The sequence below is a fragment of the Vidua chalybeata genome, chromosome 20 (genome assembly GCF_026979565.1).
Source record: "Vidua chalybeata isolate OUT-0048 chromosome 20, bVidCha1 merged haplotype, whole genome shotgun sequence".
Classification (NCBI taxonomy): Eukaryota; Metazoa; Chordata; class Aves; order Passeriformes; family Viduidae; genus Vidua; species Vidua chalybeata.
Window position 1 is genome coordinate 3,668,181 of NC_071549.1, and position 16,665 is coordinate 3,684,845.

The 16,665-nt window shown below is 44.7% G+C and overlaps 1 protein-coding gene across 1 annotated transcript in view; it reads left to right on the top strand.

The window, feature by feature from the left end:
* Positions 1-16,665, top strand: part of MYBBP1A (MYB binding protein 1a) — a 56,906-nt gene that overhangs the window by 7,743 nt on the left and 32,498 nt on the right. The window contains exons 10-23 of the mRNA XM_053961561.1: positions 26-133; positions 719-844; positions 1,582-1,785; positions 2,416-2,524; positions 2,921-3,011; positions 4,070-4,221; positions 4,936-5,025; positions 5,657-5,782; positions 6,481-6,645; positions 7,721-7,878; positions 8,729-8,863; positions 10,088-10,193; positions 12,462-12,593; positions 14,144-14,212. Coding sequence (XP_053817536.1) covers positions 26-133; positions 719-844; positions 1,582-1,785; positions 2,416-2,524; positions 2,921-3,011; positions 4,070-4,221; positions 4,936-5,025; positions 5,657-5,782; positions 6,481-6,645; positions 7,721-7,878; positions 8,729-8,863; positions 10,088-10,193; positions 12,462-12,593; positions 14,144-14,212 — 1,771 coding nt within the window. The remainder of the gene's footprint in view (positions 1-25; positions 134-718; positions 845-1,581; positions 1,786-2,415; positions 2,525-2,920; positions 3,012-4,069; positions 4,222-4,935; positions 5,026-5,656; positions 5,783-6,480; positions 6,646-7,720; positions 7,879-8,728; positions 8,864-10,087; positions 10,194-12,461; positions 12,594-14,143; positions 14,213-16,665) is intronic.

The window sequence follows — 16,665 nt, forward strand, 5'->3', positions numbered from 1 at the left end:
GATTGTGCCCACCTTCTTATCAAAGAGCACAGCAGAAGATTGCTCGATTGAGAAGATGGATCATCCACCGACTGGTTAACATCACTGAAAGTGCCACAAGAAAAGAAGAGAGCCTTGTGATGGACATTGCCAGGTGAGACTGATGTAAAGACACATGTGCTTGGGATAATTCTGTGTAGCTCAACAGCAGTATTCCAGATAAGCTGTACCCATGACACTAGGCAAATGCAGTAGTGGAAATGCTCCATAATAAATCATTTCGAAGACTAGATTTTGTTTTCAAAATACTTTCTGCATGATCGGACTAACCTGTGTCATAAGTAGTTGGCATTTAAAATCACATCAGTCCCATTTATTTTTAATAAATTTTCCATTCCTGCTTGCCTAAACTGCTTGAAGATACTATTTTTAACATCATGTCTTAATAAGTATTTTTCTGTTGCTTAAAGTGTCTTGGAGAGTATGACCCACATCTGACGGTCTTAGTATTGTGTTTTGTGGCCTTAAGTGTTGGTGCTTCACTTTCGTGAAGTCCTGAGTGTCCTTTTCTCTTCTTTACCCTGTGTATCTCGAGAAAAGAGTCTCATTGTAAATAGTGCTTTTTTCAGTACTTGGACTTCCTTGAATGTGGAGCTGTTTGGTTTGCATGCATGGGTTGATTTTGCTTTTTTATGACAAATCTGGGTTTTCATTTTGTTCCTATTTCTGTCTATTGTAGGTTTTGCTTCTTCCATGCTTTCTTTGTTGCTAAGAAGAAGAATTCCCAGATAGCTGAGGCTAGTGTCCTTCCATCAGAGCCCCTAAATGAACGGGATCATACGGAGACAGAAAACTACTTCTTTGGGTAAGGATTTGATTGCATGCTTTAAGATTGGAAATTTCGCTTTTTTCCTGAGGATAAGATCAGCTTGTGAATGGTGGGGCAAGAAGTTTGGAATAGTAGGCTGCTATTGGAGCATTTCTTTGACTCCAGCACAAGGAAATGGCTTTTTTTATGGAGATGGATTTTTTCAAAGATCATGTTTTGTCCACGACAAATGAGTTTATATGAGATGATGAGTATATGTGAGATGATATGGCAGGTGTGGAGTTGAGCTTATACTGGTTTTTCCCATAGTATTTCCATTGCCTCTATTGCAAGCTGGAAGGGGAAGGACCCAAGAGGGAGGTACTGGGGTTGTTCTGGTGGCTATTGGCTTTCTGGCACTCTGTGTGCGAGGTGCTGGTGACTCCGCAGCCCTCCCTGTACTAAGGAAGATAGAGTTGGTAGTAGATGTTTTTTGATGATTGCCAAACCTCAGTAGAAGAAAAGTAGAGGACATGGTGGGATGCAGAGTGAGAAGCAACTGAGATTAAGTGTCCTTGAGAGCACCAGATAGCTTGGGGCCACCAAGATAATGAGCTCTAGACTACTCTCTTGACTACACGTGTGGGTTGAAAGCTGGGCACTGTCAGTCTGGGCTGCAGTGAGTGACCAGAGCTCTGGGATGAGAGTGTTTTGCTGGTGGGTACTATTTTGGTAAGTAGGAGCAGGCCATTTGGTTCCTCTGACAGTAACAGGGTGGCTGTCTTTCTTTGCAGGTTACTTCAGACATTAAACACCCTGCCTGTTTTGGGGGATACAGCAAAGGCTGCAGCCTTGAGAGAGAAGCATGTCCATGGTGTGACTGCAGATGGGAAGCTGTGGATCTTTCTCCTCGTTGAGTATGCCAACAAGCTGCTCTCCAGTGAGCATGTCAAAGCTGTGAAACCTTTTACCAAGGAACAGAAGGATATCTGGGAGAGGTGAGATGCTTGGGAAACTGGGTGCTGGGTTGGTGAAGTGAGAAAGGTGGGAAAGCCCTGGTCTTGGTTTCTCTTTAGGACAGTGAAAGAGTTGTTGTGTTCTCTTTGCCTCGTGGTGTTCTGGTTGCTGTAGCACAGCCATTTCACAGGCAGTGGCAGTTCTTTTTCTTGCCTTTGAGTATCCTGCACGCATGGCTGGGTTTCAGAGAGTCTTTCTGTTTCTTTTCACCCCATTCCTTTCTTCCTCTTCCTTCTATGTGTTAACTATGTGAAAGCCAAGTCCTTTTCTATTTTTGTTCATTGTCCTTCTCCCAAACATGATTGTAACAGTCTGCTCATCTTTTCTCTTAATAATGCCTGTACAAACTTCTCAATGATTCTTTTTTGAGTTTGATTCCCCAGCCTAGCCTTGGCTGTGGAATTAGGAATGTAGTCTGTGCACAACAGACCCACATTCAGTCAGATACTATTATTGGGTTAGGATTGTATACTAAAAGAGTATCCAATGCCAATAGATGAAATGTTAAGTACACAAAACACTACTGTAGTTTTGGGCACGTTTTTAGTCTGATCATATGAGATTATTTGCTGTTTTAATTGTGAAAAACTCAGAGAAGTTTCTTTCTTCAGAACACTTCAGTCTGTGAAGAATCTGCAGAAGAAGGAAAACAAATCAGACAGTGCCAAAGTTGGTGCTTTCCAACAACTTCTGCTTTCAATAGCCATTCATCTTTTCAAGGTGATGAATATTTCTGTAGTATAAAATATAAATATAAATAATATAAAAGCTGGGCTTTCTGAACACCAAGATGGGGAGTTTCTTTGTTCAGAGATCCAGCCTTTCAGAAGCTCTGGCTTCTGAAAATGGGCAACTGGCAGCGAATAAACTGTGATTCTTGCACTGTCTGTAGACATGTAGTGGGCAAAGCTTGGCCTGACCATTAATTCTGCCCTTGATTTGCTGCTGACTTGAGCAGCAAAAACTTGAGGGTTTTTTCCTGCAAAAGAGTTGTAGTAGTTGGTTGTAATATTTGTACCTGTTTAGAGTAATCCTTAGATTTGGAGCATATTCCTTCTGTTGTTGTTGGTAGTGGGGAGTTCTGAGCCTGTTTCCTGTCTGCTTGTGATCAAACAGAATCAGTCTGAAACAGTGGATGTTCTGAGCGACCTTCTGAACTGCACAGAGAGGGCATTCAGCAAAGAAACCAAGAAGAAGAAGAAGACTGGTGAGTCCTTCCTACAAAAAGAAAGGGAGTGGGATTGTTAGTGGTCTGTCAAAGATAGAAGATGGCAGTTCTGTGTTAGTGAAGCACTCTGCATTGGCTCTGACTTGATGCACTCACCCCCAGGAGAATCACTTCTTCATTCTCTTTCCGTGGTGAAAGACTCTTAGACTCTTATCTAAGTCTTCTGCTCCAGCTGTCTGTCTGCACTGTCAGTGGATTGTGTTCCTGTGTGCCTTGGAAAGGAGAGCTGAGCTCCCCAGCTGCCCTTGTTTGGGTGAGCACTCCAAGGCTTGGAGTTCATTCTCCTTGAGGCATTGTTCTGTGCGAGCCAGTGCCTGGTGGTGAGCTGGTGGTGTCTGCCTGGCAAAGCTGTGGGCTCGGACACCCAGCAGGCATGAAACATGTTTTTTTCTTAGCTTGAGTTCTGAGCAAGCTGAATGTGTCCTCTGTGTATACACAGCATGTTTGGAGATGGAGGCTGGTCCTTGTTTAGGGCCTGTGGACCCTCTAGGCTGGGACTTGGCCAGGAAAAAAATTGGCGTGATCTTTTGATTTCCTTTCCAGCTGTGGTCTTGTTCTTCTGAAATCTGTGTAAATCAATTTGAGGACACTGTGAAAATAAAAGCTGTAATTCTTTGGTGGTTGGGTTGGTTGTAGAGCAGGATTCCCAAACCTTTGGACTAAAGGACGAATTTCAAATGCCATCACTTTTCGTGGGCTGTTGTGACTTCTGATTTCACTGGAAACACTATAAAATGCATATACTTTTGCTGACCAGCTGTCAGGTGACTTGCAGAACTGCTAATCTAAGTAATGATTCAATAAATAGTAGATTTTGTTACCTGGTAAGCCTTTGCAGTGGTCAGAAGACCATTTCAAGCATGTTTCTCCCTGTGGTTTCTTCCTCCCGGCCTTCTGGTCTGTTGTGTTGCTGAGTGGTACATTTAAGAGTCAGCTAGAAAGACAATTTTAATTTTTATTTCTTGGTGAATTTTTCTGTAATTTCTTACTGATACACCAGTGCCTCTTCCTGTCATTGTTTGTTTGTTCCTGTGCAGACAACTCGGAGCCAGGATGGGTTGAGGTGATGGTGGAAATCCTTCTCTCCCTCCTTGCCCAGCCCAGCCTCCTCTTACGTCGGATTTCCAAGAGTGTGTTTGTATGGATATGCCCTAACCTGACCAAGAGGGGCTTGCAGCTGATCCTGGATGTAAGTGAGGCACTAGTAGGGCCTTGTACTGTTTGCCTGTTTTGTCCTTAACAGATGTATGTACAAGCATATTTCGATTTTGGGTTTAATTTAAAGTCTACTTGATTTAGGAACTGTCCGATGATGTGTGATACTGAATTTGAACTGTAGTTTAGAGAGAGCTGGGGCTATTTTTTGTTTTTGTGGGGGAGGAGTTTGGCTGTTTTTTTACAGGAGCCTGAGATCTGCTAACTTCAAGCTGTATTATTTGATAGTTTTAGGCTGAAGAAATTCCTGGGTCAGTTTATATAACTGGTAGATTTTATATGCGAGTATAAATGGTAACATTCCATTTTTCTAGAAAGGTACTTTTTTCATAGAGGTGCTAAAAATAAGTGATACTAAAAATCTGAATTGGTCATACCACTAAGAAAGGTGATGCCTACTGAGAAAATAATATGTGGATTGCAAACATGGGCTGTCAGCTACTTTGTGATGAACTTAATACTTCATTTGTAACAAACCAAGATGTGCGATGCCACCAGCCTCTTCAATTTTCTCCACCTTTTTTATTATTTACAGAAAGAGCTTGGCATGTTAACAAGCAGAAAGTTAATGCCCTTACTTAAAATTCCATTATTCAGCTGGTTTACTGTGCTGAAATTTCTGTCTGTTGTACATAAGAAATGATTAAAAACAAAACAATGAAAAAATGCAAGTCCCTTTTTTTTGTAGGTTTTTGACCCTAACCAAGAGCAAAATGAAGAAAGTGCAGTTGTTGTGATGGAAGAATCGAACAAAAAGACCAAATCTGCCCAGGACACGGTAATTGTGCCATTGCCAGTGACAAACACTCCTCATATCCTCAATATTTAATGGCTCTCCTGAACTGTGTTAATAGAGTAACATCATTTCTCTGTTGGAGGAAAATGGCTGTTATTCTATTAAGATTTATTTTAAAGGTTCAACACACAAATGGCTTGTTGGAAGTGCATGCTTGAGTCTCTTGGCCTGCTATTGTAAGTGTGGCTGGTTGAATAGATGCCTTTCTGAGAAGAAGTAGCTGCATCCTGAAATGAGCACAAGCTTGTCCTTTTTGCAGCCACAGGCAGAATGGTGGCTGTGATGCGCAGCCAGCTGGATTCCAGATCTCACATTTTTAAGGACTGTAGAGATTCAAGTCACAAAGCATTACAGGCATCAGCAGAGAGGAGAGTCAGATGGGAGCTGTTCCTTGGAAGCTTCTCGTTGATACTTATTTAATGTGACAGAGAAGTCTTTATTATATTCCACTTTTAGCTCTTGTGGAGACCTAGTACCCCATTATCTGAGGTGTCTGTGCTTGGATCTGAGGGCTAGAAGGAAGGCAGTAGGGGAGGGGAGGGTTGAAGTTTTATTTCTGAGAATTGAGTTGGGCTTGTATGGTGGGCTCAGGAGATGAACTTTCCTTCCTTAGGATGAAGAAGGAAGTGGGGACTCCTCAGATGAAGACAACACTGACAGTGAAGATGAGGAGAGTGAAGAAGTTGATGATAATTTTCGCAGTCAGCTGATGAAAGTTCTCCAAGCAGGGAATGCTTTGGTATGTTTTCAGTGCCTACCTTGATACAGATACCAGGAGGTTGGGATGGTGAGAGATGATCCAGTGACCCTCATTCTGCCTGAACTCGTGCAGTCTTGGCCCTTGCAGCCATCTTTGTATGGCACTTGAAACAGCTCATGGTCTTAGGTGAGCTGTGGGAATAAGTCACTTGTCCTTTTATTTATTGTTCATATGTCTTAAGCACTTTAGCTTGTTCAGTCTAGCCTGACACAGCTTGTGCTCCTGCCTGTAATAAATGAGATTGATGAGAACTAAGGCACTGAGATACTGTTACGTGTGTTGGCTGGCCTGTGTGGAGGAGTGCTCCCTGAAGGCCACTCTGGAGACTTACTGTAGCAGTGATAGAGTTTGGTTTAATGATCCCAATAAAGGTTGCAGGCATAGCAACATATAAACCTCTTTAGTGAAGGAGGAACAGCACAGAGGGAGTCAGGTCAAAACTTCAGCCTCTTTCCTCTCCTGATCCTCTCTACATGTTAGTGCTGTGCAGCCAGATTACCTGATGGGAAATATAAGTGAGATTTCTCATGGGTCTGAGCATCTGTATTTCCTCCCTACAGTATTATTCTGGTTAGCTACATCCCTACCTGAGTCAGGTCTTGGCTCTGGTTCCCTCCCCACTGTCCTTCTGAGGTATATGAGTTGATGTGTTGGGTTTTCTTTTCTAAAAACAAAAGGACGGAGATAAGAGTGATGAAGAGCTGGATGATGAGGCTATGATGGCTCTTGACAAGAACATCTCAGCCCTTTTTGCTGAGCAGCAGAAACGGATCCAGGCGAAGAAAGATGAGAAAGACAGAATGCGGAAAGAGAAGATCCTGCGGAGGGATTTCAAGGCTAAGGTGGGAGACAAGTGTTTGGTGTGAAGATCTCTGGCTTAGTAGCATGTCACTTGAAGCCTGTGCATGCTGTGAGCTACTTGACACTAAACAGCTTGGCATTCACTTTGTCATGAGCTCCTGGAAACTGGGACTGGATTGTTCTGGCTTTGTACAGCACCTGGCACAGGACTCTTGGGGTCAGTGACTGGGGCTTCACAGGCCTATTTGAAAACCAGGATTGTGCTGTGAAAAGTGCACCATCGTTTTCATTTGCTGATCTGAAATGCTTAAATTGGTAAGATCCTTTCCTGCAGCTACCTAAAGATGCCTGTCAGGTTTTGTTTTTTTTTTTTTTTTTTTTTTTTTTTTTTTGTTTTTTTTTTTTTTTGTTTTTTGTTTTTTTTTTTTAATTAGACAAGCTTGGTGTTTCTTAATGAAACATGCATAAAATGCTTCAGGTCATTTTGCAACATGAGCTTTTTTTGCCAGTAAAATTGGGGATTTTGCTAAACCCCCCGGCTGGTTGTGACTGTAATGCTGAGGTCAGGCCGCCTGGCGTCAGCATGGACCTTCTGGGACATTCCAGCATCCAGGGACAGCTCCAGCTGCTCCCAGACAGAAATGGGAGTCAGTTAGCCAAGGCTGAATAGAGAAGTGAGCCAGTGGCTCTACTGCATTTCCCTTCTGATGCTGTTCTATAAAAAGGCTGATTTTATGCTAGTGCACTGTCTGTAATTCAAGTGGGGCTTGCAGAGCTGTCAGTCAGTGGTGCTAACAGGGACCTGTGCCAGGTTAGATTGACTGCAGGTCTGGCCAGGTGACACTGATTCTTGTAACTGTTCTTTCTAAATGGTGTCACTGCATGAAATAAGAGTTGGAACCAACAGACAACTCTTAATCTTCAGTTTCAAATTTTAATTTTCAGTTTCCCATGCCTTAACATTAGAAATCATACCAGAATGTGTACAGATCTCAGCTGTAAATAATTTTCTTCAGCTCCCTCCAGCTGCTCCACAGCCTACTGGTAGGTGCTCTGGGTAAATCCATGTTGTTTCCCTGTCTGCTGTACTCCTTACTTGGGTAACTGTGTTTGCAGGTGTTGGATCTGATTGATGTGTTCCTGATTAAGCAAGCAGAGAACCCCTTGGTGTTCGATATCATTGAGCCCCTGCTTCAATTGATTGAACAGTGCATGAGTTCAGACTCTGACAAGCAGGAGGTTGACTTCCTCCAGAAAACAGCTAGTATCTTCAAGTAAGTGTCCTTAGACCTCCAGGTAATAGACAATGGCTTTTGATAAACAGCTGTGGTATTGGTTGAACAGCAGGAGCTGGTCTTTCTAAGGTTGAAGGCAATTGCTATGCTTAGAGATTGTGTAGGTTAGATTACCAACACCACACACATACACAATGCTTAGTCATAACCTGCAGGAAAGGAATTAGGATCTGGATTTTCTAGGCTAAAGGACTTGAAGTGTCAAATCTGTTTGCAGGTGGAAGCCTCAAGAACAAACAGAGGTATTGCAGGTATGGAGCCATGTCACTGAATACCTCCGTGGGCCTCTGACCTCTGAGTCAGACCATGGAACAGCTCCCAAGGCTTACAGAGCTGCTGCTGTGGCTGGAACAAACTCTGAGCAAGTCATTTCTGAGACAGGCAGAGAGCAAATTCTCTGTTCAGGGCCAGAAGCGAGGGATGATACCAGCTAGACGGATATAATGCATAGTGTGTCACATGTGTCCTCTGTGCGCCACTTCTTGACATCCTCAGCACTCTCTAAAGCATTTTCAGTGCTGCTCTCTCACCCCAGTTGAGAAGCAGTTGTGAAGTAACAAGATTTGAGGTAGTCAGTGCCCTTTGTGGGAGCTCTGAAGGAAAGTTGTCTCTGATGCCTAAATTTGTGTTTGAAGGTGAAGAGTGTTAAGTGTCTTCACCCTTTTTGCTACAGCCATGTGCTGCCCACAGCTAGCATTGCTTGCTACCACTCACTGTGTTCTGGTTTTGCTCCCATTCACCCTGATAAAGTGATAAGTGTTCCTGGTCATCTGCTCCCTTGAGCTCTGTCTGTAGCCAATGGCTTTGGATTTGTTTTAATGCTGTGCAGGAACTCGCTGTGCCGCAATAAGCAGTACTGCAAGACAGTGGCCTCCCTGCAAGAAGATGTGCATGCTTTAGTGCAGAGACTGGTCAAGAAAGCCTGCAAGCACACCGACTCTGCAGTGGCTCTCTATTACTTCAGGTGAGTGTTCACAAGGAGCATCTCTACTGATGCTGTGAGATCTGAGCAGGTGTGATGTTTTGTGTTAAGAGGCTTGGGAAGCAAGAGCCTTGCAGAAGGCTTCATACCAGCATCTGTGTCTTACATAAGGACTAGTCAGTCCTGGCAGTCTAAAGCATTTTCAAATATGTCTATTTTTTGGTGATTGTCTTTTATAGCTTCTGTGATACAGAAATGGTCTGGTATAGTGTTGTTGATACTGGTGGGAAATGCATTCTTGAGGGTTCCTCTGGGAGTAATACAGTGTGTGTGCTTCAGTGGGGGATGAATGTAATTCCTAATCAACCTGTGATGATTGTTCTTTAAATGCAGTGTTTACTGTCTCCATGATAGCACAGTGAGGGCAACAGCCATCAAGTCCTGACAGTATGTACCAGTATTTTCTCCTTTCCTGTAGAACAGGGGAAAATTATGATAAGTCAGATATGTATTTGTTAGAAAGATAAGTGATCTTGCTGTTCTGTGATGTAAATAGGAGTGTTATTTACCAGCAGGCTCTCTTGTGTCATGCAGCCAGTTTCATGAGGGCTTTCATACTCAATCTGGGATTTTTGAGCTCAGCTATGTGTGCAGTGGGTACCATGTTGCGTGGTCAACCCAGTGCCATTGGACATTCTTGGCTGTGCAGCACATCCACCCATGGCTGTGCAGGAACCATGGTACTTCTGGCAACATGGGGCTGGCTGTGTATGCTGCGTGGTTCCCTGAGAGCTTCCCAGCAGTGGCAGTCCTCAGTGGAGCAGTGCCCAGTAAATACTGCATTTTCTACAAGCACAGAGCTCTGCATGCTCTCCCAGTGGAGAATTCTCTAGTCTGAGTTCTCCAGCACATGGCAGCTGAGGCTGAGGCCATGCTGCAAACACTGGCTGAACTGGGCAGGCTCAGAAATCCTGGGCTAGGTGCAGAACTCCTCCAGCAGTGCCAGTCAAAAGCATGAGCTTGAGGACACCAGGCTGACAATGGGGATATCTGACTGTGATGGCACATAATGAAATGATTCAGCTTCCTAAGATTTCTTTGTCATTAGGTCTGGCCAGAGTGGGTTAGATTGAGAGAAGGGACCCTCTCAAGTTCAGTAACCATCTTTGCTACTGAGTGAGCTGCCTGCACCCCTTGGCCTCTGCCCTTGGGTAGCTTCACTGTGGCACTGTGGTAACTGCTGTGTTCTCCTGTTTTCTTTTGTAGTGCCTCGTTATACCTGCTCAAAGTGTTGAAAGGAAACACATCATCAACTCTTCCTCCCCCTGAGCCCGAGAAACAGAGTGACAGCAGAGCAAAGCAGGCGTGTCAGGTAAGACATGAGGCTGCTCCTCAGGATTTTTTTTTGCTGGTAAAGCTGCATTACCTGGTTCTGCTGGTGGTGGGCCTTCCTTGTTCATTGTCACTGGGCCTGCTGCTTGCAGGTACCTATCATTACTGATTTCCATGACACTGAAAAGTTCCCCATCCCTTTCTGGCCCTCACCCTCCTGGCTTTCACCTTTTCCTGCCTGCTTGCCCATTGGCACAGGGGCTGCTGATTCAGTGGATCCAGGTTGATATCCAAAGAAGCCTCTTGTGTATTTGTGTTGTTCTCCTCCCTGATTTACTGTTTTTTCTATTAAACTCCTGGCAGTCACTCTTGAGTTTCTTCCAGAGGGTGCTGAGGAGCAGAAAGACACAGAACAGTGGTGGATGAGAGTAAACACCTATTCCCCTGAGGTTTGGGCTAAGGTGAAGAGTGTGTGGAGCAGCCCTGCCTGATTTCGGTGGTAGTTGTTTGGAGGGAGACTTCATGTGACTGTGCTAGGGGTGTCCATTACTAGGAGACCCTTAGTCTGATCCCCTTTCACCTACTGTCTCTGCTGCATTTCACAGATCTCAGAGTATGGTGACCCTTTATATTGGGCAGCCCACTCCAGTCACCTCCACTAGAAACATAGCAAGCAGTGTCTCAGTCTCACCAGTTGACTCTGGCCTTGCCTCTGAACCCCTCAAATTGATCACAGGAGTTAGTGCCTTAATCTTGCTGACATCTTGTGGGGTAGAAAAATAAACAGAGCTCCCTCATGCAAATTAACACACATTGAAGTATTACTGGAGGCTGAAAAGACAGTCAGTGTTTCTAGGGCTTAGGGAGAGGTGGAGGGTGTTAATCCAAGTAGCTCCTGTGCAGTGCTGGGCCTTCTGTAAAAGTAAAACAAAATGGGAGATCTGGGGGTAATACAAACAACATACTTGACTTTGAGGCTAGAGTAAGGCATGCTTCACAGCATCCTTGTGCAGTTTCACAGGGAAGTTTCACTGCTCTTATTCCAATGGGGAGCAGAACTCTGGTCCTGAGCAGGCAGGGACAGAGCCAGCAGCTGACATGAGCTGCCAGTTTGAGGGAAGTGACAGCTCAGTTCATGTAATGCTGCTGATGCTGACATTGTGTTGAGGCGAGGGAGGTTTTGCAGTGGGGAACCAGAGACAGAGGTGTTGTGTGTTTCCAGTGAGCTGTGCTTTGTGAGCATAATTTGGAGCTTTTTAATAAGCAGGAAAGTGGAACTAGAGCAGACACTAGGATGTAGTAGCCAAATTTATGGAAAAACTATAGAAGAATTTTTTTTCAGTAAATGTATGCATGTATTTCCCCTGCAGATGTGTGTGTCAAATAAGTGTTAAGTAGAGACACTCAACTAGAAAAACTGAGGTAATATTTCAATACCCATCTTCCTTGTTCCACTTCAGCTTGTGTTCAGCTGCAGTAGCACTGGGAGTTTGACCTGAGAATGGGACACCAGGTTACCTTGGCTTTAGATTTCCATGGGGCCATGGAAAAATTCCTTGGGCAGAGGTTCACTGCTGTGAAGATTACAGCTTTTTCCTCCTGGGCCCTAATTTTTCACTCTTCCCAAAGAGCAGTACTTCCCTAGCAGTATGAGAACAGTCAGGAATGTTGGGATGCAGTGCTCCACACTTGGCTCTTCAATGACTCCTGTTTGTTTAGATCCATGTAGCCTGAGCAGGTCGCAGCTGGTTGCTGTGTGTCTGGGATTCTTGTTCCCCACCAGAGGGGGATATTGGAGCATGGACACAGTTTTGGGATTGCTGGATCCCTGATCAGTGCTGGGTCTTGTGTGCTGAGTACCTAGGAGTCCTGGACATAGGTGCTAAGTGTATGTAGATACAGGTATGTACATACACTAAAATCTGCAGATACAAGTAGCTCTTCAGCTGAGAACAAACACCATGTGCACAGCCCAGCTACTGCACCATGGGTTTGCAGTGCCCTCTGAGCCTCGTGTACTAGATGTGCCAACCACAAACCGAGAGCACAGCCCACACTACATGGAGTGTTTGTAGTCCTGCTAAAAAGCTGTGCTGCCCTTCAGTGACAAGGTCATATGGCTGTCAGTGTCTGGGAGAGCACATCTGGGGCCCACTTGGCTGTTTATTCATGGTTCTGTGTCATATCTCAAGCATAACTAGTTGTTGGAAAAACCTCTTGTGAACTGATGAAAATTAACTTATTCGTTGTTAGTGATTCATTCTTGTGTTTCACTGGAAATGCTTTTGTTCTGTTTTCTTCCCTACAGCTTTTGAACCCAGGCTGTTTGAATGTGAAGAAGGTGGCTGTTATCTATCAGCAGGCCCTGACCCAGTTCCTCAGCAAACGGAACAGTCCCCTTACATGCTCCATGTTCCATGATCTCTTCAAACGCTTCCCAGTAAGTGCTGCTGGCTGTGTGCTGTGTTGTCTTCTGCTGGCTCCAAAGTAGGATTATAATTCTGGGCAAAGTAGGAAGAGAAATTTCTCTGCTTTATTGCAGACTTTTGAAATTGCTGTGAGGTTTCCTTGGGTTTTCACCTGCTCAAACTTTAAAACTCAGACTCAGTTTTTATAGCAACAGTGCAGGAGGCCAGGATCTCATTTATGGTTTGGACTGGGATACTGCATGCAGAAAGCAGGTGAACAGCAGGCTGCTCTTTAAAACATAGCCTAAGAAGCTCTAATTTTTTACCAGTATTCAAGACAACATGGATGAGCAAGGTTTGCACAAAGGCAAAACAGGTCACCTTGTCTGAACAACCAATGTAGCTCCTGTCCATCTCTGCTTCCACTGCATGCTCAGTTTCTCAGTTTTCTTCCAAGAAGGCTGAGGAGTGTAAAGTCTAATTGGAATTAGACTTCTAAGATTAGAAATCTAATCTTCAAGCCTGATACTCAGACAATGCAAGTGTCTGAAATGTTTGAGGAATTTCCTGCAAACTTGACCCAAGCCTGGGGCTGGTCTCTTCTATGAGGACAGCCAGTTTTTAAGAAACAGGCCATGAGCCTGAATGTCATACAATTCTTCAGGAGTTTTTAGGTCACAGCAAGCTAGAGACAACTGCCAGAAGCCCTTTCTCAAAACCTTTTAGAATTGATGTCTGACATGAGGGTGGGAGGAGATGTAGGCTTGTGTAACTGGGGCAGGATGCTTTCAGGCTCTGAGGACTCCATCCAGGAGAGACCCCATCCTCTGCTGGCCAGGTTTCTTAGGACACCAGCCCATGATGCCTCATCATAAGTCTGAGAAATGGAGGGAGAGCAGGGCTGTGTGTTGCCCACATGGACAGCAAGCTTTAGATCCCACCTGCACATCTCTAAAGCCTTTGGATTCCATATAACTGTTCCTTGTAGAATTATCTTTTAAAATCACCACATCCACATGTCTTTCTAAATACCTCCAGGGATGGTGACTCAACCGTTCCCTGAGAAGCCTGTGCCAGTGCCTGACAACCCTTTCAGTGAAGAGATTTTTCCTTATACCTAATGTAAACCTCCCCTGGTGCAACTGTAGGTCCTTTCCTTTTGTCTTGTCATTTGTTCCCTGGGAAGAGACCAACCCACACCTGGCTACAACTCAACATGTTCTTCTTTGCCTGAGACTGGGGGTTCTGCACAAAGTGAATTGACACTACAGAAAGCGTCACCTAGATGCAGACTTTAGTTTTCACTTGGCAGAACACAGGAGGTGGAAAATGCTTGCCTGATCTTTCCAGGTGAAAAGAGGTGAAGAGTTTTGCTGCTGCTTTTTGTTGTGATCAAGATTTCACTCAGCGCTGGTGTGAAAAAAGCTGTTAATTTTCAAATAAACTGTTGCTGATTTCTGGGCACTTCTCTTGTGTTATTTTCTTCTTACTCAGGAGGCTGTGTAAAACCTAGACTGCTTTGCTTGAAAAACAAACCTGTCAGCAAACCGTTAATGAGAGACTGTGTCTTTCTTTGTTACAGATCCTGTGTAAGCCATTAGTAGATACTCTTGTTGAGTTTATCACAGCAGCAGCCAGGCAACATCAGCAGGTAAGAATGAAAGTAAACAAACAAAGCTCTATAGCAGTCAATCAGAGAAGTAACTTAAACATGGCAGCTCAGATGATTTTTTAATATGTTTATAATATGCTTTTAGGGCTGCCCAGTTTTGGAAGCGGCTTCTGGGGTAGGGGCAGAGATTTTGCAAATACTGCCTTGCTGCTTCAGGTGTGTGAAGTTGTGGAAGTGTCACACAATATATCCCCAGTCATGGGGGCTCTTTGGTAGCATCTCCTTTAAAAACTGCCTGCAGCTTTCAGGGTTAAGGTCTTATTGTGGTATGGGTTGACTCCAGTTGCTTGTTCCTTGATTACTTCCTTCTTGGTAAGATGTTCCTTGGTATTAATGGAGTATGCCTTAGTCCCTGCCTCCTCATGCTACCTCGAGGTCAGGTTCTTGAGTCTGTTCTGTGCCTTGCTAGCTGTCCTGCATTTTAAAGTCTGTGTGCTGCTGTATTTCGTTTAAAACCACCTGTACCACAGATCTGATTTTTGATGGTTGGTTGCCTGTGCCTAACACAAAATTAGTGGAGCCTTATCAATAAAACATTGCAGGGTGAGTGCACAGCTCAGTGTTGCTGGAGCAGGGAATGAGGCCTGCCTGGATTTTCACTGCAGTGGGGGGGCCTTCCACACAGTTAATAACCAAAACCCCTCTAGGCCAGTAGCAGTGTCTCAAACTTTCCCACCCCCCAGCTGTACCCTGTGTCTGTCCCCTGCAGAAGTGCATCCTAGATTGATCTGATCTTCCTGTGTCATAAATAGCTGTTTTATTGTTTCTGATCATTGTAAGGAATGTGAAGGGGTAGGTATGTGTTTACAGTAGGGCTGCTTTACATTGTCAGTGTAAATTGCAGTTCAGACTGTTTTACCCAACAGGAATGGCTTTGGTTTAAAGAAGAAAAAAAAAAAAAAGTGAATTGAGCTATTAATAATTATAATTTCAGTGGATGGTAATAAGGATGTGTTACACAAACAACAAAATTAATTGTAAGGCACATATTTGATCCCATCCTCAAGAGACCAGAACAGCATCCCAAGCAGACAGCTCCATTGTGTGGAGTTTCTATTATCTTTGCTTCTCCACAGGGAATAGCATTCTCCTTCTACCAGGGCTTCCACCAAGCTGCTTTAGCTTTGTTTGCAGAGCCTGTTTGCCTGTGGGTGGGAGGAGTAGGAGACAACGTGTGGAGTGTGTGCAAGCTGGGTACAGAACATGGATATCCTGCTGTTCAAACAAAGGCACATGGAGAGTGAGCTCTGGAAAACCTGTGGAGCTTGGAGCTGCAGCTTTACATTTTTTACACAGTGCTTCCTTTTCAGGAATTCTGGCTTCCCAGCATCAAATGTCCAGTTTGTGAGGTTTTCAGTTAAATTTTCCCACTGATTCTCAGTGTAAATGTGTGTTGGTGGTATCCTAGCGGGTAGGGTAGAAGTCAGGCTAGGTGGGTATATGTGGCAAAGTGATGTGGGTAAAGCAGGGGGGTAACTTCTGCCTGGCAACCTCTGGGAGTATGAGGTGGAAGGACTCAGCTTCCAAAAGAGCTGTACTAACTCAAGAGTCCTGAAAACACCACAGGTCTCATGGTACTCTGAATTTGACCAGCCCTGATGACTGAGAGGCAAGTGGAGTGGTTTTCTACTTTTAGCCCTAAATACTGGCTTCTAAACATTAAACTAGCTTAGTCCCAGGGACTGGAGGCTTAATTCCTGTTCTAACACTCCTCTTGTTAGTGGTGATTGTTCTGAGTATGGCTGTTGCATCTGTAGGAACAGCTAATCCCACTGGGATTCTGACTTCCTGGCTGTGCAGATAGCTTTAGCAGGGTGTCCCAGGGCCATGCCAGGTGGGAAGAGCCATGATCTGCACGGGAAGGTGGAGGCTCAGCTCTGGGCAGGTGTCTTGTGTTGGCCTGATAACAAACCCTGGGGCTCTGGCCCAGCAGGGCTGCTGGCCACTGTCCCAGCCAGCCTGGGGGAAAAGGAGATGCACCTTCAGGCTGAGCTTTAAGGTGAACAAAATGAAAAGTGATTTGTGAAGAGGATGTGAGGGGGCTGTTCCTTCCTCCTCACTCTATATACCTGGAAGTTTGTGAGAGCAGCATGGAGCCAGGGAGTCTGTTCCACATCTCCTCTCAGCCAGACTGGTCCTTATTTTTAGGGCCTCTAAGTAAGATCTTGTGGCCACTGGCCTACAAGCCCAGCTCTTACTTCAAGAAGCTCTGCTCTTGCTGGGGCCTCTAGTGTAAAGTTAAACTTGTTCATTAAGTGATTCCCCTGGACCAGCCTGGCTGAGGTGGTTTGCAGAACATTGTGTACAGCAAGGCTTGGGCCTGCCTGGGGTCTGGTTAAGAAACAGCAAACCTGGACTGTGTGTGCACTGTTGTTCCTGTGCCTGCTGCTGTGGGCTGCTGCAGGTGTGTCAAACTCAGTTTTTGGGCAGAG